Source organism: Gouania willdenowi, chromosome 14 (assembly GCF_900634775.1).
Source record: "Gouania willdenowi chromosome 14, fGouWil2.1, whole genome shotgun sequence".
NCBI classification, from domain to species: domain Eukaryota; kingdom Metazoa; phylum Chordata; class Actinopteri; order Blenniiformes; family Gobiesocidae; genus Gouania; species Gouania willdenowi.
In genome coordinates, this window is record NC_041057.1 from 6,798,303 (window position 1) to 6,821,777 (window position 23,475).

The following is a 23,475-nucleotide window of genomic DNA, read 5'->3' on the forward strand; positions in this document are numbered from 1 at the left end:
GTAATATTTGGGGATAAGAGGAGGGTTAATATAATGATGATCACTTAGCTCACCCGTAATGTAAAAGCTGACGAGGCGGTTTTGGTCGGTGCCATCTTGATCTTCGGTCTTTAACACAGACACCACCTCACCCAGAGGGTCACTCTCCTTCACTGCACCGCGGTACAGCTCCCTCTCAAACCGTGGCGGGTTGTCGTTAACGTCCGACACAGTGATGGTCACCACGGCAGTGGAGGACAGAGGCTGTACCTCAGCCAGATCAAAGGACATGACTTCAAAGCTGTAGCTGGTGCAGGCTTCATGGTCCATCTGACTCACTGTGGTTATCCAGCCTGTTTTACTGTCAATGGAAAACACTGACTTGGTCGTGATTGGCTCGGTGAAAGAGCGCGTGTCCTTTGTCAAGCCCTGATTGTAGCCGAGCAGAGGCCCGAGGCTGTAAGTAACCTGTGGATGAAAAATAGAAAAAACATGTTGTAGTTCTCCAATGTCAATTCTTACAAAAATGAAAGGAAGTCATCAGTCACACACCTGTCCGTTTAATCCCCAGTCTGGATCAAGCGCACGTACTTGAACAACTCTCGTTCCCACTGGCATCCGTTCCATCACCGTGGCCACGTAGGTGTTTGTTTCAAACACCGGCTTGTTGTCATTCACATCAAGGATCTACAAAATAAGAGCTTTAGCTTATGATCCAGCTAAGGGAAGAGTGAATTACACATTTTTGCACAAAATGACAGGGATGGGGCCTGATTGTTCCCTGATGCACAGTAATTTGACAGTTGGTGATACTGCATTGATTCTGACAGCTAACATTAAATTATAGTCATTTATCATTGAAGGAATATAAGACAGAAAAATGCCTCTTATGGGTTTCACTTTAGTGGAAATAAGACAAAACTTGAGGGCTTAGGAAAATGACATAAAATACACAACCTCAACAAAATGATCTTCAAAATGAGAAACTGCTCAGCCAAGGATGTCGTCAACATGCTATATCATATGTAGGTAATATACATAATAGTACAATATGTATCAAACGTATTTATGGCTACGTTGTGAAAAACAGGATTTCAACCCAGGCAGACAACTAAAGGCCAACTGAATTTGTTTATTGTTTGCTTTAGATTGTTTACAATAATGTAAAAATTCTGAGCTCACTGAAATTTTAAAAAGTCTTAAAATCAAGGAGGTCATGTTTTTAAGACAGGTGGTCTGATAAAGTTGCTTTAAAAAAAGTTAACATTCCAAAAAAATGGTGCCATTTTGTAAAAAATTTTGAAGTGTTAATATTTCTAATTGATCAACACTGTAAACAGGAGAATTTAAACAAATTATTCATTATTGCCGGATGGGTCTAAATATACTGATATCGTTTTTGAAATTGAAAGCAAGAACAGATACTGCTTGGAATCTATTAAGGGTGTAAGAAGAAATCAATTCGGCGATATATCGCGATATTTCACCACACGATTATTGTATCGATCAAAAAAAAAATCGATTTTTTTTAAATCATGTTTTTAACGGAAAAAAAAACCAAACATTTAATTACATTAACATAATGCATAGCACGTAAACGCCCAGTCACTAGGTGTCAGTGAACCACATCAGATCTTGTTATACTACCTCACTCCTCAATGCATTTTAGCTGGAAGTTGATTACACTTTATTTTCATAAAACTTACTGGTCATGTTTATATGTAGATGTTGTTACTTTTTAAATAATTTAAGAACTTAACAGAATCAAAATCTATCAAAGCAAAAGTTAAACTTTTTTGAAAAATGTTTTGACAGTTTGTTAATCATACTTGTTTTTGATGAAAGTACTTGAATTACAGTTGGTTACCATTTAGTTGTCCTTGCAAGTTTAAAAAAATGAAATAAATTGGATTTCATACCATTTTGTACTTGATATCACGATTGATATCGTATTTTTTAGTATCGGGATATATCGTAGTGACATAAAACTATTGTATCGTCAGATCAATGCCAATGCACACCCCTAGAATCTTTTCTCTCATCCAAATGTCACTATTATGATTGTGTAACCATCTCTACTTCATGAGTGCACTGACTTTGCAGTTTTCTTCAGTTGTTTTCTATATTTCCACCTGACATCCACAACTGTCCACAAAGTTCAAACTAAGTTCATAAAACTTCAAAGAGCGTCATGCTCAGCAGGGTGTCGTCACTAACCTTAACCTCCAGGTCCACAGTGGTGACTGATTCAATCAGGTCTTTTCGTGTTGTCGCAGCAACCTTAAAGCGGAAGATGCTGACTACTTCATAGTCGAGGGGCTTAACCAGGCGGATGAGGCCTGACTCCCTCTCCACCACGAAGGTCCCCTCCTTGTTGCTGTCGAGCGTCTCTCCTCCGACTACGGTAAAAACACCAGTCTGCCCGGGGCCCATGTACACAGAGCCCAGTGCCGTACCCACTGCAGTATCCTCTGGAATGGTGAAGGAGTACTGAGGCTGGCTAAATGAAGGCACAAATGCATCTGGTGGAACAACGTGGATGAATGCTGACACCAGGGAGTGTTTGGGTGGGGAGCCGCCGTCTGTGGCCTTAACAAAGAAGGACAACACGGTTCCCTGGAGGTGGTTTACTGGGCTTTTTGTCATCATCCAACCACTGTCAGGTTCCACCTGAGACCAGAGCAGTACAGAAACTCATTTATAAACAAGTCAACCTTATCCTCACGTTTGCACTCTTTTGACAAAATAGGACACGTGTCAAACTCAAGGCTTGGGGGCCAAATCTGGCCCTTTAGACCATCCAATTCGGCCAGCAGGAGAAAGTTAAAAAGACAGAAAAAAACATAAATTATTGTCTAAATTACCAAATGTTTTAGTTGTAGATATATCAGCCTAACCTGGCAAGACAGATTGATGTGTAGCCCCTCCCTCTAACTCGAGTTCTCCACATCGATCTGGGTCTGTGTCTGGTGAATAATTTCGGAACCAGAGAGAGACATGAACAGAATGCTTGAAGCTGATTGGGCGAAGCGCCTGTCCACCATCATTTGTTTTAGCCAATCACACGGCGTCATCGGCATACAACGCAGAGACGCTGCTGCAACAACAACAAGGCTCCGCTTTGCCGTCTTTACCGTCCAAAATTGCACAAAGTTGCTCTTTCAAAAAGGAAATGCTGTATTCTTCTAAAAGTGAGTTTATAGCAGCTTCCACACGTCCATCCTCCTGCATTGACATCTTTCTATTTTGATTCTGAGCCATGCTAATAGCGGTAGCCCAGCTAGTTCCTCTCCCCGCAACTGCGCATGCACCAGTTTTGCGTCTGCGCTTCTGCCTTCGTCACACCCTGATATCACGCCCTAAACCACAACGCTGCCTCGTGATTGGTTCGAACCGTTTCGGTTCGGTTTCGAAAAGCAAAGGCGGGAACAGCACAAGATGGATTCTGGTGTTTGTGAACACCAGGAGAATCCATCTTGCATGCAAGGTTAATCTCAGCCCTTCTAGATTCACAAATTCAATTAAACTCTATAATATTTGGAGGATCGCAATTTTCCCAAGCTTTTATTACATGACTGTAGTCACTTATTGCCTGGATATTGACGGCTCCTTACATACTGTGTATCGTTTATACAGTATATAAAGTGCAAACTTGGGGACATTAATGTTGAAATTGCTCGTTTTCCCACATAAAATCTGTGGCCCACTGCAGATCAAACTACTTTGTATTTGGCCCCTGAACTAAAATGAGTTTGACACCTCGGATATAGGAGTTAAATACACATAGTTGGAAAATTGAAAATTCTTTCCAAAAACAACCAGAAAACTTGATTATGAGAAGAAATCTATTATCTACCATGAAAAGTTGGTTGATTCTTAAAAGTGTAAGTTCTGGTTTTTGAGTACTTTTACCTTATTTTACGAAATGAAGTTGTTTTAAAGCAACTTTACATGCGAACAAGCCAATGGTACTGACCTCCAGAACATCCACCAGCGACAGACGTGCTTCACTGTAGAGTGAGTAAGTGATTCTCCCATTAGATCCAGCATCAGGATCGTTGGCCTGGATTTGTGTGACGAGGGATCCAGTTCCAACGTTTGCTTTAATGCTCATACGATACTCCACAGCCCTGAATCGAGGGGCGTTGTCATTTTCATCAGCTAGAACCACTCGCACGGTGCAGAATGATGCCCGACCTGTAACATATTTGCAAATATTACCATATGGTGTTCTTCACACTGAGTGAAAAACATTGTTTACTGCAAGATCAACAGTTAAATTAAATATGCAGGGCATGCTCAAAGACTCCCTCACTCTTTGAAAAACAGAAAATGAATGAACTAGGGCACATTTGTCAAAATCACGGCCCAGGGGTCAAATCTGGCCCTTCAGAGCATCCGATTTGGACCACAGGAGAATGTGAAAATAAATCATTGTGTAAACTACCAGATAATTCAGTTTGTTGAAAGAACTCTAAATTATTCCACAAAATCTTATCAAATTAAATAAAAAATTGCCAAAAAAGAATAAATAATAAAATATTTTTAAATATCTGTCAGTTATTGCGTAGATATTGTTGATGCCTTCCATACTTTGTTTAATTTATAACTAAAAGTGCAACCTTGGGCACATTAATGTTGTGTCAGCCCACTTTTGATCGAACTGGTCCAGATTTGGCCCCTGGGCCGTGATTGACACATGCGCCCTAGTTCATTCATTTTCAGTTTTTCAAAGGGTGAGGGTGACTTTGAGCATGCCCTGTTGGCCCCTGAACTAAAATGAGTTTGACACCCATGAACTAGGGCAGTGTTTCTCAATAGGGGGTAAGCGATGGCACTACAGGGGCCAGCTGGAAGAGAGAGAAAGTAGAAAAATATCAAAGAAAAACATAAAAAATATGGATGTTTATAATGTTTTTAGTTAAAAATGATAATCATAATAATGATGAAAATGATTTTGATTAGAACAAGAACTGAAAATACAAGAGTCAGTCTTGGTCTCACACCAGGCGCGAGATGAGCAGAAAAGATAAAACAAAAATATAGTAATAAATTAATTCAGGAGGCACTAAATACTGTTTCATTCCACTTATTTACAATGGGATTCTTTCAAATGTGTGTTATTACTTTCATTCCATCATTTTGCTTTATAGCTGCAGAATTCTGAGAAAATTGTTGTAGTCAGACAAAGGGGGTACTTGGATTCAGAATAAAGGGAAAGGGGGTACTTGGGCTAAAAAAAGCTTGAGAACCAAGAACTAGGGTATAGAATATTACTACCTCCACCATCCAGGGCCATGACGGTTAGCACCATGTCCTTGTAGAGAGGATTTTCTCTGTCCAATTTCTGAAGAGTGGATATGACACCATCTGCATCAATTGTGAACTTAGTTTTCCCCAAGTCATTGATAAAGGAGTAGGTGATTTGGCCATTCAACCCAGAGTCCTCGTCTGTTGCGCGAACCTGAAGCAATTAAAAAAAGAAATAAAAAAATCAACATCTTACAGGTTGCTACGGCATCACTCATTTTGTCTCCTATTCAAAATCAAGACGCGTCGCTTGAGAGATGCCCGAGATAAACATCACCTGAATGACTTTGGATCCCGGAGAGGCGTTTTCCTGGACCTCAGCCAGGTAGAACCTCTGGCTGAAGACTGGACTATAGAGGTTAGCACCCAGGACACGTACGATGACCTGTAAATCACAATCGCTCCTATATCAGTGGTTGTCATGTTAATCCAAATCAACATCCCAGTCCAATTCATCAAAGCACCATAAAATGCAAATGTGTCGTAGGCGAATGATATAGTCTGTAAACAATTGGTAACTGGGTGTATATAATGGCCAGTAACAGATAATTAAACCACTCAGAAAAAAATACAGCAAACTATTGCTGTCTTATATCACATCAGAACTAGAAGGAGGTAAATGGAGGTTATTGCCCCTGAAAAGTGGGACAACGGAGCCAAAAAACGTCTTAAAGTGGTTTTCTCATAATTACCACTAAGAGACAGATGTGAACATTTTCCCCCACTTGGCTGCAGCTTGTACGCTTAGTAAATCTGATATGACATGACATTAACCTCCAACCGAGGAGCCGCTCAGTAGCAGGTAGTAAGAAACAGCAGTTAAAGTGGACAGCTGTGAAAGATTGTATTAAATAGATGTGTGGCGTAGCTCCAGAAGGTCGCCTGGCTGTTTCTGTCTTTCTCTGTGTGTGTGTGTATGTACAGAGAAGGCTTAAGAGACAGCAAATCAGCTGACAAAACGAAACTAGAAGTGCCAGAAAGTTGCCTCACCTGAGCGGTGTTAGTGAAGACTCCATCTGACACGGACACGTTGAGTTGATACGCAACTTTCATGCCTTGTCTCCTCTTGTTAGACAGACGGAGAACCCCCGTATCTGGCTCCATCATAAAAATCATTTTTTCATTGCCTGAGAGGATGCTGTACCTGGGGCCAAACAGAGGGACGCAGAATATTAGGAATGGAAGAAAGAAGCTTCAATTTTACAATTAAAAAAAACCCTACAAAATGTTTATTTTAGCTGCTTTCAACATTGATCCATGTACTTTTTTCCCAATAAAAAAATGACTTGTAAAAGTATTGAAATTGTTCCCTTTACTTGAGTAAAAGTGAATAAGTAAAACAAATGTCCCTTCAATATTAAGCAGGGGATATTATAAATTCCCTATCTTTTATTTTTCCAAGAACTTGTAGAATACTGGGTCATGAAAAGAAGTTAAATCTGTTACATTTGAACACCTGAGAATTTAGCATTCATAATAAATACAATTTGTAAATAAAATGTGTCAAGAAAAAAAAAAAGGTGCAAATGCTCAATAAATCCCAGACATTTTTAAGAACTTGTAGAAAACTGGTACATGGAAATGAATTAAATCTGTTACCCTTTATGAACTCCTGTAGAATTTAGCACGTATTATAGATAAAAACTTTATATAGATAAAAATGTTTTAAGAAAAAAATGCAAATGCTCAGTAAATCCCAGAGCAGCTTTGAGGTTAGCATTTTTTAAAAGTTGAAAATGTTAACCATAAAACTAAGGGACCTACCTAAAAAAAACTACTAACATTTTTCATCTTTTTACGTCGTGGCGTCATCTTCAAAGGTCCTAAAAGTAACGAGCTCATTTTTAAAATGTAAGGATTATAAGGTACAGATATTTGTTTAGAAAAGTAAGGAGTAAAAGCAAAAAGTCACCAAAAAATAAATACTCGAGTAAAGTACAGATATCAGAAAAAAAATACAGTAACGAAGTATTTGTACGTTGTTACATGTCACCTCTGCCCACACCTGTAGGGTGCATACTTTTGTGGTCATTAATGTTGTCAGTAAGATTTGGATAAAAACTATTGACGATAAATTAATTATGATTCAAATGAAGGTAGTGCTAGAGAATAGGTCATGGTTTCATTATCAATGGGTTATTTATGTATTCAACAAATAAACAAAGTGCGTGGCACAAAAACTTGGTCAACAATTTTCTGACAATCATTTTCTGGAGGCAAATATGCCTGGGGTCAGATTGACCCCCACGGGTAATTGGAGGGTTACAGCAGATAGTGTTTTTTTTCTTTCTAACTTACTTCAGCCTACGTGCATCACAGATGTCGGCGTCTGAAGCCTGAACACACGTCACAAAGTGTCCTCGTGCTGCCAGTTCGCTGACAAACGCCTCGTAAACCGCTTGGCTGAAACTGGGCGGGTTGTCGTTTGTGTCGGTTACAGTCACAGTGACGCTAACGTCGCTGCTGAGGGCAGGGTCTCCACTGTCTGTGGCCCTGATGATGAAGTTGTAGCGCTGGATGAGCTCATAGTCGAGCAGACGTGCCATGAATAGCAGTCCGCTGCTGCTGTCGATGCTGAAGTAGTCGGTGCTGTTGTAGATGTCTGATAGGATCTGGTAACTCACCATGGCGTTTTTTTCTGAGTCTTGGTCCTGGGCAAACACCTACAGGAAGAGTAATAGCAAAAAAACAAGTCCAATTATTTAGAGCTTGGTATGTTCTATAGTTACTTCACCAACAGCAAAAAAAAGTAGAAGAAACATATAAATGTCTACTTCATTTAGATACAACATGACAAGGGTTTAAAAATGAATTAATAGATTTAAATAGATGTTCTTGAATGGGCCGAGATTGATTAATAAAATCCTAAAATCAATTGTTTGATACGTCTTTTCTACCGTGTGTGATTCAGTGCCATGAGCTAAATTTTGTATGTAAACACAAATATATTTATTATTGTACCAAGTTGTTTCTGTTATTTACATATCTGAGATTCTCTTCAATATCCCAGTAAAATATGTAAAGTGAAATATCTTTAACAAATCAAAAATTGAACTAAATCACAATTTAGGAAATCTTGAATTAATACCAAGATCAAAACATGACACAGTAAAAAAACTCTGAAATCATTGCATTGTGTATTTGTGGAGACTGAGTTAGACTCTAACAACTGGCCTTTTTTGTCTTTGTAAGAGAAAAAACTGTTAAAAAGAATACTATATACTGTATGTTCTAAAAAAAAAAATATATTTTCTTTCTATGCAGAGTTTGCATGTTCTTCCTCAAGTAGGGTAGTCAAATTTAATAAAGATTGGTCAGTTTTTTTAATTTTTGTTATACATTTTTTCTTTAAATAATAATTGTTTTTTTTTTAAAAACTAAAACTGATCCAAAATAGGTATATTGACCAGATCCCCTCCAAATTTTAATAGAATCTTTCATGGCGTAAGGTCGACCCTTTGTAAAAAAAATAATTGTCAAAAAACTATGAAACATGTTACATGAAACATGCAGTATAACGATTGCTTTTGTGTGAGTTATTATTCAAATGTTAAGTGCAAACGTGAGGACAGTTTTTAACATCTACAACCATAATGTAGTCCATAGTCAGAGGGAGCCTTAAGTCTAAACACCTATTTAGTCAAAATACATTTAGTTAACAAAAGCACATGCAGCCATAAGCACACACCTGTAACACACTTGCCCCAATCATGGAATTCTCAGGTAGCACGGCAGAGTATGAGGTATTCTGGAAAAATGGCGGATTATCATTTACATCAAGCATGACGATATCCACATCAACCTCAGACTTGGCCCCAGTCAGTGTGTCTGTAGCCTTCACCGTTAGCCGGTAGTACTGCGTGGCCTCGTAGTCTAAGGGGTAAATTACTCTAATTACTCCTGTGTCAAAGCCAATGTCAAACTGCTGGAGATGGTCTCCGTCAGTGATGGTAAAGATGACACTCTGGCCCTTTGGAGTGCTGGCATTGATGCAAAGGATGGAAGCAGAAACGCCCAAATCCTCTTTGACGGTGACACCGTAAAAGGGCTTGTCAAACACGGGCATAGCTTTGTTTATTACAGTAATGGGTACCTCCACCTCACTGGACAGAGGGGGAAAACCTCCATCTGTTGCCACGACAACCACTGTGTAGTCTGCATTAGATATGTCCGCCTCAAAGGCTCTTTTTAACGTCAGCTCCCCAGTCATTGGGTTCACCTGCAGGAAATGCAACAAAGGTACAACTAAACACATGTAAAAAAAACATTATAAATATTGTTTTGGATCAGATATGGGCAACTAACATTTTGTGTGGCTCTCAAACTGAATCTCCCAAAAATTGGAATTCAAGAAGTTGACAGTAAAACAGAAAATAAAATGAAAAATCACACAAAATGACTAAAAACACAAACTACAAAAAACATTTAAAAAGACTTCATAAACATTGTGTTTTCTTGAAAAAATACACAAAGCCTAAAATAAATAATATGCAAAATAACAACAATGAGGACAAAATGAGAAAAAAATCACTATAAATAATTTCAAAAATACACAAAATTGAAATGACAGAAAGACAGAAAAGAAAATGAAAAGTCACACAAATGACTTTAAAAACACAAGGTAACTGCAAAAACATTTAATATGACTTCAAAAACAAAGTACATTTCTGCAAAAATACACACAAAATGACAACAAAAAGGACAATTAGTTAAAAAAACACTATAAATAATTTTAAAAATACACAAAATTGGAACTCAAAAAGAAGTTCTTTTGACACATGACAGAAACACAGAAAATAAAATTAAAAATCACACGAAATGACTTGAAAAACACAAAGTAACAACAAAAACATTTAAAAAGACTTCAAAAAACCATATAATGACTTACACTATAAATAGTTTAAAAAATACACAAAATTGGAACTCAAAAGAAGTTCATTTGACACATGACAAAAAATATAATGAAAAGTCACACAAAATGACTTTAAAAACACAAAGTAACAACAAAAACATTTAAAAGGACTTCCTAAACACTGTATATTACTGCAAAAATACACAAAACCTATACAAAGGACAGGACAAAATCAGTTAAAAAAAACCCCCAAAAAACTATAAATACTTTCAAAAATAAATAAAAAGACTCCAAAAAACACATTAAATGCCTAAAAAAGAGCACAGAACCCTTTAATATTTTTTGTATTAGTGCTCAGATTGGTCATTATTCTAAATGCTGACATTAACATTGATTGGTGTGGCCCTCAGATCAGATTTTTGTGGCCCCCGCTGTTACTAAAGTTGCTGTTGCTCTGTTTTAGACCGTTTTAAATCAAGACAGAAGCAGCGCTTACTTGAAAGTGCCTGTGTTGCTTCTTCAGGCTGTATGACACGTCTCCATTTAATCCAGAATCTTGGTCTATGGCTGAGACTTGTAAGATATCTGATCCTGGATCTGCCTCTACCTGCACTACAGCGTAGTAGGGAAGGTTCACAAAGCTGGGAGCATTGTCATTCATATCTTCAACCTAGACGAAGGACACCAGTTAAGAGGAAAACATTAGAAGAGTCGATTTGAAAAACAATTTAGGAAGTTAATGCTCAATGTTGAGTGAATGGACCATTAAACATATTCTTTTAACAATAATGTCCCCATGTGTGCTATTACAGGTGGTTATTAGATTAAATTGGCAAAGTCACCTTTACCAACCCAAGGCAAAGCACAGTTTCAATGCAAAGTTGTCATTTGGGGCAACTTCGAGTTTAAAATACTGGACACTTTGAACTGAATGCAGACAAATGCTATGAAACTATCAATAAACAACATTACAACTAAAAGCTGAAAATGTACACTGTACTATACTATAAATATATACTGATTTACCACTTATTGTCCAAGAAGAAACAACAGTTTTTCACACCCACCTGTACTTGCACAATCACCCTGGACACACGCAGTATCTCATCTTCTCTGCTGACCTCCACAACCAACTTGTATTCCTCCTTCTCTTCTCGGTCAAAAGGCACACCAGTGGTGAGCACCACTCCACAAGTGGGCAGAATGGTGAAGCGCCCGCTCGGGTTCAGAAGAGAGTACTTAAGGGGCTCATTAAGGCGATGGCCAACAGTGTTCACAACAGTCACTACAGTGACATTGGGTACGTTCTCTGGGATGGAGGCGGAGTAGAAGGGGTAGGTGAAAAATAGGCCGCTGTTTATGGCTTCTCTGACAAGTACTGTAACGGATGCCATGCTGGCAAAACGTCCATCCCATACCTGGAAGGAAGAATTTCTTGTTTTATTATTGTCATAACTACAACAAGAGCACTTAGAGAGCGCAAAGCTCCACCAAGAGACAAATTTCTGTGAGACATTACTTGGAGTTTTATACATAAGGCTGACATTACGTTGTCATTAGCATGATGTTGTTCGTTACTCTAACCCTAACCGGTGCATGGAACCTGCCTTCCCTATTCCAAACTGAATGGTCCAGAATCGTTCAGGGGGTTTCATCGAGAAAAAAATAATCAATGCACTAAATCCCAAACCCTAACCCTACCTAATCACACTGGATCCCTCCATCTAACCCAAAGAATGCCAACATAGCTCCAAAGGTGTCATAATTTAGCGAAAGGTGTCATAATTTGGCGAACAACTCTTAATGACAGCCTTCATGACACCTTATTCATGCTAATGACAGATTTTTCGATATTTTTCTTAAACTAATCCATAGTCAGTACATTGATCTTGATCCACTCTGAAATGTAATGGAATCTTCCATGGCATAAGGTCTATCTTTGGATAAAGTTTGGTCAAAATCCCTTAAGTACTTTTGACGAAATCCTGAACAAATAGATTAACGTCAGTGAAAATATGACCTAACAAATGGTAATAAGGTATGAAGCTTAAAATTATTAGGCACTAATGCTGTTCGGAAGTAGGGGTGAGCTAGTGTAAAATATTACCTCCTTACCTCAGACTAGGGGTGGACTGGCTATCTGGCATACTGAGCACCATCCCGGTGGGCCGGCGACCCGGTCAGTCCGCTACGTAACCAGGTGGTATTTTATAGCAAAGGGTAGCTTAAGTAGGCAAAATATGGCAAACAATAGTGAAAAAAACAACTTGCAAAAATGGACAAAAAAAATAGGAAAAAAGGGTATTTATCGGCAAACGGTTTTCTGGGAGAATAATAACGGAGGCTTATACGTGGTGTCCTCTGATAATGTAGTGTGCTGGTATGGACAGAAAATGCCAGGGCTGAATTTTGCTCCCAGTCCACCCCTGCCTCAGACTTGAAACTGCATTAAGTATCATTAACATTGATAAAGAAAAATAGGATCCTAAACTATTATTGCTAAACTCACATAGTTGTCTGCAAATGACCGAGTACTCTGAACGTCTTCTGTTTATCACTGTCACAGAAGCCATCTGAAGTCAACAACCTGCTGTTCATGCAAAATTGTGCCAGGACACTATTGGAGGTCTATTGATGGCTTACCTTCACATTAAAGCGGTAGCGGTCTTTACTGAGGCCCTGATTGATGACAGTCACAACTCCAGTGTAGCGATCAATGGCAAAGAACTCTGCGTTACTGTCCACCAGTGAGTAAAGAAGCCGAAAGGTCGCAGATCTGTCGGGGTTCAGGGTGGAGTCGGGGGACATGTCAGGGTCAAAAGCCTCCACCCGAATGACTTCAACACCCACGTAGGTAGGCAGGAGTACGACGGCCTCATATGAGTCTTGGAGAAACTTTGGAGGTGAATCATTGATGTTGATCACCTGGGACAGGAAGTGAGGAGAAAAAGAAATACACTGGGTAATTTTACTGCACATAAATGCTGCAAAGAGAAGAAATCAAAAGAGTCAGACATAGTTGAAGAGGCAGAGGAAGCTGATTCATATGCAACTTCTTTCTTACTTTGATAACCACTTCAGCTGGACTGTCAGCGCTCCTTTGGGGCTGACCAAAGTCTCGAACATGGACTCGGAATAGGAACTCTGGGATGGTTTCGTAGTCAATATTGGCAATTGTTCTAAAAATCCAGGGTCACACACACAAACAAACAAACATATTACATTCTGTATGAGTTCATAAGCAGGTGAAACCAATCAATAGTGAAGCCGTTTACCGAATTGATCCAGTGCCAGAGTCCACAATGAAAAACATTCGAGCTGTCTCATCTATGATCTGGAACTCTAACAGTGCATTGTGATTCTTGTCTTTATCCGACGCCCGGATGACTAAAGGGTTTCCATCCTCTCCAAGGACCACGCTGTTTACTAGAGCAGCCTCACTGACTGCACCTATATACCTGTAAAGTTCATAAATAAAACAACACTGTTAAAAACTTTGAATTTAGTCACCTCAGACAAAGACTTGCTGTCAGAAAAGCAGTGGTTAAAATAGCACTAGTAGTATTGTCTTTACCTGATTTGCTGGAATACTGGTTGATGATCATTGACGTCCCCTACTTGGACAATGACTGTGGTGCTGGCCTCCACTCCTGCCATGCTTATTGCATGAACCACGAGAAAATAGGATGATGTTTGCTACCAGAGGATAAAAAATGTAATTCTTATAAATTCTGTATTAAAGAAACACAATAAAGTCATGCAATATAATAAATAAAATCATTTCTCTGACCATCTTTAATAAATCTAAATCACACTCCAAAGCACAAACCTCCACCGAGCACTAGATATCCTCTTTGGCAGATATTGGCAGTTATCTGGGTCAGTGATCCTGATCATTCACACTTTGTAAGACATTTCTAACCCCATTAATAAACAATATAGTTAGTCCAAATGTATTGGCACCCACATTTTTTCAAGAATCATGATGAAATGCACAATCTGGATCTGATCTGGATGAAACTTGGTGAGGCAACATAACTGAATCAAATGTCGTAAAAATTGGTCAATTAGGATACGAGTTGTGAATTTTGGAAAACCGCCAACGATGAGAGTGTTTTTTCGATTTTTCAAACTGATCCAGAATCAGCATATTGATCTGGATCCCCTCCAAAATGTAATGGAATATTCAACGGCGTAAGGTCTATCATAGGTTGAAATGTTGTCAGAATCCATTGAGTACTTTTGACGTAATTGCTTACAGACAAACAAACAAACAAACAAATAAATAAACACAGTTAAAATATTACCTCATTGGTGGATTTAAAGTTTAAAATTATGAGGTAAGATTATATTTTTACAAATTCAGGCTGTCAAAGTTAGGTTTGCATAAACGCAGATTTTATTTATTCAGACATTAGGCAATTTTTGCATATTCTGTCGCTAAATTAATTACTTTATTTATGGTAAGAAACCACTTATTGTGAAAGTTTTTAATGGAAAAAGTAAACCCCTTAAGTCTCTTTGGTAGATAAATTGTAAATATTATTCATTATGTATGATTAAGGGAATACTAAGCTTTTGTAATGCTATATCAGAGACATACAAACCTCAAAGTCAAGGGGTTTCCGTGTCATGATTACCCCGGTGTAATGGTTAATAAAGAAGCTGTGCTCTTCATTGCCTCGGGTGATGTCATAAATGAGTGCAGAACGGCTGAGGGCATTAACAGAGGCCACATGCGTGCCCACTTTGCTGTCTTCCATTATCTGTCAGAAATTATCACAGACAAATGTGTAAGAAAACATCCAAGAAATATTGTGATGAAAAGGGATCTTGCTACTTTCAGGGCTGTCGTTAAAGCATCTCTCGATAAAAGATGAGTATCATTAAAAGTATGGCTTGTAAATGCGATGAAAGTGAAACTTATTACCTCAGCTTGATACTCTTTCTGGGAGAATTTGGGTTTGGAGAGGTTCGATAGAGTCACCAAAATGCGAACTGTCGCTGTAGCCATTAATGGAGGGAATCCACTGTCCGTCACACGCACAGTGAGGGTGTAAAACCCCACAAAACTGGGGTCGAGGTCTTTGGCAATAAAAATACTGCCAGTGGTGTTGTCAATGCTAAACACGCCACCAGTGTTACCTAGGAGTAGAGTTACAGTGTTAGTCAATACTGTTAAAACTACTCAACCAACTCAATTACTTGATTTTCCTTTGATGAAAACAAAAGACATGGGCTGTGTTTGAAATGGCACACTCCGTACTATACACTACAAACTCAATGAGTGTATACTGTCTACTTTATACTAGTATTGATTGTAATTACAGAAATCTCTCTTGTTCAGATCAGGTCAGACTGCCCTAAGCAGGCCACATACCATCGTACACTGACAGCATTCACCAAGGCCTCTGCCTGAGGAGGCACCGCTATGTTTTGACTACCGCTGTCAGCAACATACATAACACTGAGAGCACTGAACAGCAGGAGGTTCACTGAGGCACACAGGCTGAAAGCTTGTTTACCTCTGAATCTCAGACTGGTCTGTTCCCCAAAAGCATGTGACCAAATAAACCCTGTGTCCGCATCTGACCAGCAACCCTAAAGCTTGACTCCATCTCATGCATCCAAACCGCCACAACAAGTATGATTACAACAAGTATGATTAGGATGATGACTGATGATAACCGTTCCCACTGAAGTATACTTCCAAGTTTCCCAAGATACATTTACAACCTAGAAAACCTGAAGCACACTGAGGCTAAATATCTCCATTTGATTTGCCACCTTTGAAAGTTCTGAAAGCATTTTAAGTGATAAAGTGATCAAGTAGAATATCATCATGTGGTATTTTCATCCACAAAATGTGGATACACATTTAGGTCCAACATTTCAGAGATTTTTGGAGACCCGCCTTTGTGCTTCTTACAAAACTTCTGGTTAACTTCAAAACAAGAGCCCCATTTACTAAAGTGGTAAAAAACTAATGGAAGACAAGAAGAGATGCTTTTGTTTTGAAAAGGGGATGTTTGACTTTTAGCTTGAAGTCGGTCCCAGGACAACTTTATGTTCAGCTCGCAATGCATCATGGGGCGGTTGAGTATGACTAGTGTGCCCACCGTGCATAGTATGTCCCAATATATTATCATCCGGGTATTTCTTGTGTCGTTAATCTTTTCATAATATTTAATGTGAACGCACTGCATACTCATTACTACGTCTGAGAGCGATTTCGAACACAGCCAATGTATTTTATCAGACCTCACCTGCTTCCATTAAATAGGTCAGCTGACCATTGATACCATTGTCTTTGTCAAGTGCTGTCACCTGCACTATAGAAGTGCTGGCAGGTGAGGTTTCATACACCGTGGCATCGTATATAGTGCTGGTGAAGTACGGGATATTATCATTGGTATCCTCCACTGCTACCAGGATTCGAGCCAGGTCACGATTAAATGGAAACTCCTGATCCTTGACCTGGGGCAGCAAGAGGAAAAATGAGAAATGAACATGCATAGACAAATGAACCAATTAAGATAAAGGCACAGAAGTCAGAATGAGCATTATTTAGTAGGAAAAAATAAGACAATTGTGGCACCCTCTCACCATAATAGTGAGGATATGCTGCGTTCTGGCCTCATAGTCCAGTCTGTCTGCGGTGTAGACTACCCCAGTACCAGGGTTGACCCTGAACAGTCTCATACTGGCTGGGTCAACGCTGCTGTAGATGGAGAAGCTTAAACGAGCACGTTCATCAATGTCAGACGCTCTGATCCGCAGCAGCTCCATGTCCACTGGCACGTCCTCAGAGACGCTCACGTCATAGGCTGGCTGTGAGAAGACCGGGGGGTTGTCGTTGCTATCCTGGATTCGGATGAACACCTGAGCACCAAAGTGAAACAAAAACACAACATGCAAGGTCAGCATGCATGATGTCTAAAGTAGTGTTGTGCGCAAGACCACAGTATCTGAGACCAAGACAAGACCAAGACCAGAATGCACTGAGACCAAGACGAGACCAAGACAAGACCAAGACTTTGGGAGTTGAGACCGAGTCAAGACCAAGACTGAGACAACCCAAGACCGAGGCCATAAACATATATTTCAAAAGCCATGACAAGGTTGATTAGTTAAAGAACATTCTTTAGTTTTAGTTTCTTTAAAATAAATTTGCTAGAAAAAAATAGTAACGCATGAATCAAAGATATTTATCGTTTTACTAAGTTCGTCTCCTTATTATCACATTAGTAATGTTGAAGAATAGCAGAAATCAGTGCTGGTCTTGACAAACAAATCCAGAGTTCGGGCACTCCCAGACCGAGACAAGATCGAGTAAAGATGCTTTCAAGTTCGAGAGGAGACCAAGACCTTTAAAATTTGGTCTTGAGAACAAGACGTCAAAGAAGGTTGGACATTTGCTTGGCAGAGATCGACTCTGACAATGACAAAGATAGTTCACCAGAGCATCCATGACTGTATTTTATGCCCATGTTCAAGGTTTTTCAAAACAAATGTGATTCCTATGAAAAATACAAACAAAGAAAAAACAAACGACAATTTAATGCTGGCAGTATAAAATCTGGATAGCTTGACAATAGAGATTATTTCATTAGTGTTTGATAAATATACTACGTGATGCTCAAATGTTACTACAAGTAACAGAAATATATATATTTATATTAACACATTTGTTGGTTATATTTGCTTTTTTGTTGCAAATAAAACAGTTGTATTGATGAAATCAGCTGAGTTATTAAACTCAGGCTTCTCACAATGATATGTGTAATGTTGATCCTATTGAGCAGCTCTTTGTACATTAACGGTGATTTGGTTGGTTTGGTGCGGTTTTATTAAACACAAACATGAAGTAAATGTTATTGTATTCATAAAACATCAGTTTTATTCAGTTGTACTACTATATAAAACACGTTTTCTTATTTGCAATTATGGAGATTTTTAATTACTTTAAATACTTAAATTCAAATACCTCAGCACTATCACTTAACTGATATTCTGACAAAGCTAATTTACTTTTAGTAGTAGTTTTTGACTAAGAGTATTTGTACCTTCACTCAAGTAATAAAAGCGAGTACTTTGTCCACCTCTGCCTTTAGTAGAAGATTAGCTTTAGTGGTGATTATATCTAAGAGGGTAGAACTGTAGAGTTTATTTAATATGTATCCTTGAAAGTGAAGATTTTACTTGGGCTGGGGAATTATAAAAGTATTTATGATGTTTTCAAGAAAAATAGTGAATGTTTCAAAAGAGTGTTTTGCAGTTCGAGTAGTGATGCAAAAATGACCTGACCCTTACATCTGCTGGACAATTCCCTTGATCTACTAGATCAAAAAGGAGTATTTCTTACAACATAGTACCTGAGGGTAACCAGAAGAAAACCGCAAGAAAAAATATATTTCAGCAACACATCACTGCAAAAAAAAACAAACAAACACCCAAAGTGAGCGTACCTGTGCTGTGGCAATATTAGTCCCATCGGTTACTTGTATTGTCATGTTGTACACTGACTGCATCTCTGCATCAAGGGGCTTGGCCACAACTAATGTCCCGACCCCTACTTGAAGGTCAAACTGCATGTCGAAGCTTCCTGAAATTACACACACACACACACACACACACACACACACACACACACACACACACACTCTGTCATTTGCTTTATATTCACCCTGCGCCCTAAACTCAGGTGCTCTAAGTTATTACTGTGTAATTGTCTTGGCCAGGTGCCTTCATCTGGAGCTGGAGGGAGTGTGAAATAAAATGAACTGAAATGTGATGCGATGTTGCACCGAGACCACTTGGCAGACTGAGAACAGTTAAACAGCCACGCAAACATCTGCCTTATCACTTAAAAACACAACCCCATCTCGGTGATCAAAAAAGCTGCAGCCAGGTCTTTTCTAAGAGCACCATGTGTACAGTTCAGTTTAAAGGCTTAATGTTTGATTAAAGCGTGGGGGAGGATTGATATGCGTTAGGTATTCAGTGCCATTCACCGTCTCATTCCAGCTTCTCTCTGGAGATACTTGGGAGCTCGAGCTCCCCTCAGCATATGAATACTGATTGGACATTTTTCACTGAACCACTGATGCGTGTTGAGTGGGAGCAAACCACAGTAGATCACTCTTTTTGTTTTTTAGTTTTTTTTTTTTTTTTTAAGAGACATGCTGGTCAAATATTATACAATGAAAGATTAAAGAAGTGTTTCTTCAAACATTATTCAAGTTTGTGTCCATTAATGTATGTCAGCCTATTGATAGTGTCTCTGTTTTTACAAAGATACAGTGGTGGAACCATGAGATGGCAATTCGTTTTAATCAGGTGATGATTTATTATTTGTCTAATGTAATATCTCCCTATGGAAATAAATAAAGCAACCTTGACCTGAAACTGTTATGCTTGATGATGTGTATAACTTGGTTACCAGTTGTCAAACCCACACCAGTAATTACTTTAATCTTTACTCTATTACAAAGGCCAGTGGAACTAATTAGCTTTAAACCATCATATCATGTGTTTTTTTTGATTAGCTCACCCCACTTCCTAAAAACAACATTAGTGCCTAAGAATTTAGCATTTGTTACCTTTTACCATTTATTAAGTAATATCTTATTTATTCGCTTGTCTGTTAGCAGGATTACGTCAAGAATACTGAATGGATTTTTACAAAAGATAAACTTTACGCCATGGAGGGTTCTATTTAATTTTGGATGGGGATCTAGATCAATATACTAATTCCAGATCAGTTTGAAAATCTCTAATCATTAACAAAATTTCTAAAATGCATATCTTTGTTTATGATACACCAATATTAATGAAATTTGACTCAGTTATGTCAGATTGATTCTTCAATTAACCCACCGAGTTTCAACGGGATCGGATCAGGATTGTGCATTTCTTTGCGATTTTCCCCCAATATCTAGCACGGAGGATATTTGGCGCGTATTGGTGCTTGGCGGGTGTTTGCGTTCTCTGAGTCCTCTTATTTTTATGTATTTTTAATTTTGACAAACGTCATTTTATTCTATGTGTTCTAATGCATTTTTTTTCTCGTTAGTAGTTTTTGCTGCCTTTTATCAGAAAAAATATTACTTCTTTCTAATTATTGATACATCACTTAATTGTTCATCAACAATAAACTTTAATACTCTAGAAAGCTTATGGGCACCTGCAGCTTTAACTAATGAGGTTTTAGTTTTGCTAAAGAAAACAAAACAAATACTCACTTAAGGTTTTTAAACAAGCAAATATTATAAATTACACTGCTCTCTTATGTGGATATATTTTACAGAATTGTTCGCACTGTATTGTGAAGCAAGCTGTTTTACCAATCCAAGTAGAAGCACTGCTTGATTCTATCCTACCTGGGAAGAAGGATAACAAACCAATGATGTTTGTGTGGCACTGTGAGAGAAACCCTTTTTCAACTCGAATCCATCAATACTGCCTTTGGCTAAACAAGGTCATGGCACTGAGTGCTCCATTTTACAAACTTCTTCAAAGTTCTTCAGACCTGGGGCTTTGGAGGAAAATATGTGACAAAAAAAGCTTTTTCTCAGACCTGTGTCGAGGGAGCAGTTTCTTCCACATGCATTTTGAGGAATGTAGAACATTTCTCTTGCAAGACGTCCACCTTAACATGGAGAGAGGGGATGGGGAAAAAAGAGAAGAATGTTTATATTTATAAAGTCTAGATGTTGTCTACATGATCAAACATCTAAATCACACAGAGAGAGCTCAAAAGACTGACCTTCTTCACATTAATGTGGCATATCAGATAAGGAGTTTTTTGTAATACTTTTGGATATTTACTCTCAAATAAATGCTTTGTCTAAGCAAATCAATAATTCCCATTCTGGTTGGTTTATTCGTGCGATAAACTAATAGTGTTACAGGCAACTGGTGCTCTTTATGTTTGTACTCATGTCCTTTTTAGGAAAACAACTGGATGACAAACATCTGTTTTGTCCAACCAAACTGAATTTAGTTTACAATTTTCCTGGTTCTGTGTCACTTAATATGTCCGATGTTAAGCCAGCCATAGCACAATGATGGGGACTTGTCCGGGATCTTTTTTAAACTAGCTTTTTAGAATAAATTAGTGAGGCCATATACAGTATGCTAAACCACATGAGGCTGTTTTTTTGAACTTTCACAGTGAGTGACCTTACTGGAACTAAAGAGACCCCCACTGCCATTTTTTCGAGCCTTGAGGTGGCCCCTGGCATGTCCAGTTGCGTCATGGGAGACACTCGGGTAAAGTAAGGTAGAAAATCTTACCGACAGAGAGGAAACTGGATGAAACTGGATTATTTTTTTAAGAGTAGAATGTGGTTCACTATGGGGCACTCAGTTTAGTGAGTTTTCTGTGAGCTAAGTAGGTGTAATTGGATATTTTGGGGGCTCAAGTATAGAAGACTTGTGTAAAATAACATTCGCCTAAATCAAGTAAAGGTACACGCCAAAGGATTGTGATGTAATAATCAGTGTGGAATTAATCAATATACATTTCCTATGAACATCCAAATCAGTGTTGCGCACATTACTACGGGTAAGACAGGAAGGAAGCAAAATTGTGTTTCTCAAGCACACAACCACTATCAGTCTGTTGTAGTGATTTTACTTTAGAGTGTGACAGTTTTCTTTGAATCTTTGTGTGCTGGCTGTAATTAGGTTTTTGGTGTTGTCCTTAGTCAGGTTAGTGTTTCAGACAAGACCATTTTGTGGTTTGGTGGCATACAAAGGGAGCAGAGTGGCCTTTTTGTGGTTAGCAGGAAGGTGTAGGAGTGTTTGAGCTACTTTGGAGTAGCTCAGTGTGGGCAATCATGTCATTTAAATTGTTTGTTTGTTAAAGATCCTGACAAAACAGCAACTCTCTAAGTGCACACAAAAATGTACTATTTGGTTGGGGGCAGAACACTAACATATTGGAGTTCAAGACAATTCAATAAAAGAGAAATTGTTCAAGGATTATAGAGGGTCTGACAGTGCAGGTCACTTTGTGTTTCAAAGTTTGTAATGTCTAAGCCATAGGTGGGCAACTTTTATCACAGCAGCCTATATCTAATCTTCCTTTTATTTCAAAGATTCTTGAGAAAGTTGTGGCGGCTCAGCTCTGTGACTTCCTTCAAAACAACAACCTGTTCGAGGACTTCCAGTCAGGTTTTAGAGCTCAACACAGCACAGAGACTGCTTTAGTTAAAGTAACTAATGATCTACTCTGGGCTTCAGATGAAGGACGACTCTCAGTGCTGGTTTTATTAGATCTTAGTGCAGCTTTTGACACTATAGATCACTATATTCTACTAGAGAGATTAGAGAAATTACTTGGAATCACAGGGACTGCCCTAAACTGGTGTAAGTCCTACCTATCTGATAGGTACCAGTTTGTACACGTGAATAATAAGTCTTCTGTGTACACTAAAGTAAGCTACGGGGTTCCTCAGGGCTCTGTGCTAGGTCCAATCCTCTTCTGCATCTATATGATCCCCCTTGGTAATGTAAAATACTCTGTTAACTTTCACTGCTATGCTGATGATACCCAACTGTATGTATCAATGAAGCCAGGTGAGACAAATCAGCTATCTAAACTTGAGGCCTGTCTAAAGGACATTAGGGCCTGGATGGACCAAAATTTTCTTCTTCTTAACTCAGACAAGACTGAGGTCATTGTACTGGGCCCACGACACCTTAGAGAAACCTATGCTAGCCTAACTGCCCTAGATGGCATTACTCTGGCATGAAGCACAACTGTTAGAAACCTTGGGGTTCTATTTGATCAGGATTTATCCTTCAACTCTCACATAAAACAAACTTCAAGAACTGCCTTCTTTCATCTCCGTAACATTGCTAAAATCAGATCTATCCTGTCTCAGAGCGACGCCGAAAAGCTAGTCCATGCTTTTGTTACCTCTCGACTGGATTATTGTAATTCTCTTTTAGCAGGCTGCCCGAGTAAGTCGCTTAAGACACTTCAGCTGGTTCAAAATGCTGCAGCACGTGTACTGACTAAAACTAGGAGAAGAGATCACATTACTCCTGTATTAGCCTCTCTGCATAAAATATAGAATAGAATTCAAGATTCTTCTTCTCACTTATAAAGCCCTAAATGGACAGGCACCAGTCTATCTCAAGGAGCTTGTAGTGCCATACAATCCCCCCAGAAAACTACGCTCTCAAAATGCTGGACTACTCGTTGTTCCATTTGTCTCTAAAAGTAGTATAGGAGGAAGAGCTTTCAGTTATCAGGCCCCACTTCTCTGGAACCATCTACCAACCATGGTTTGGGGGGCAGACACCCTCTCTACCTTTAAGGT

At 38.8% G+C, this 23,475-nt stretch overlaps 1 protein-coding gene across 1 annotated transcript in view; it reads right to left on the reverse strand.

Moving 5' to 3' along the window:
• Positions 1–23,475, reverse strand: part of fat3b (FAT atypical cadherin 3b) — a 107,445-nt gene that overhangs the window by 44,681 nt on the left and 39,289 nt on the right. Inside the window, exons 9-29 of the mRNA XM_028467252.1 lie at positions 20,721–20,792; positions 18,610–18,746; positions 16,748–17,023; positions 16,408–16,618; positions 15,072–15,286; positions 14,749–14,907; positions 13,716–13,837; positions 13,417–13,599; positions 13,206–13,320; positions 12,785–13,066; positions 11,209–11,559; positions 10,638–10,811; positions 8,978–9,508; positions 7,588–7,952; positions 6,280–6,433; positions 5,567–5,674; positions 5,260–5,443; positions 3,956–4,176; positions 2,197–2,649; positions 532–666; positions 54–447 (exon numbers count right to left, since the gene is read on the reverse strand). Coding sequence (XP_028323053.1) covers positions 54–447; positions 532–666; positions 2,197–2,649; positions 3,956–4,176; positions 5,260–5,443; positions 5,567–5,674; positions 6,280–6,433; positions 7,588–7,952; positions 8,978–9,508; positions 10,638–10,811; positions 11,209–11,559; positions 12,785–13,066; positions 13,206–13,320; positions 13,417–13,599; positions 13,716–13,837; positions 14,749–14,907; positions 15,072–15,286; positions 16,408–16,618; positions 16,748–17,023; positions 18,610–18,746; positions 20,721–20,792 — 4,842 coding nt within the window. The remainder of the gene's footprint in view (positions 1–53; positions 448–531; positions 667–2,196; positions 2,650–3,955; positions 4,177–5,259; positions 5,444–5,566; positions 5,675–6,279; positions 6,434–7,587; positions 7,953–8,977; positions 9,509–10,637; positions 10,812–11,208; positions 11,560–12,784; positions 13,067–13,205; positions 13,321–13,416; positions 13,600–13,715; positions 13,838–14,748; positions 14,908–15,071; positions 15,287–16,407; positions 16,619–16,747; positions 17,024–18,609; positions 18,747–20,720; positions 20,793–23,475) is intronic.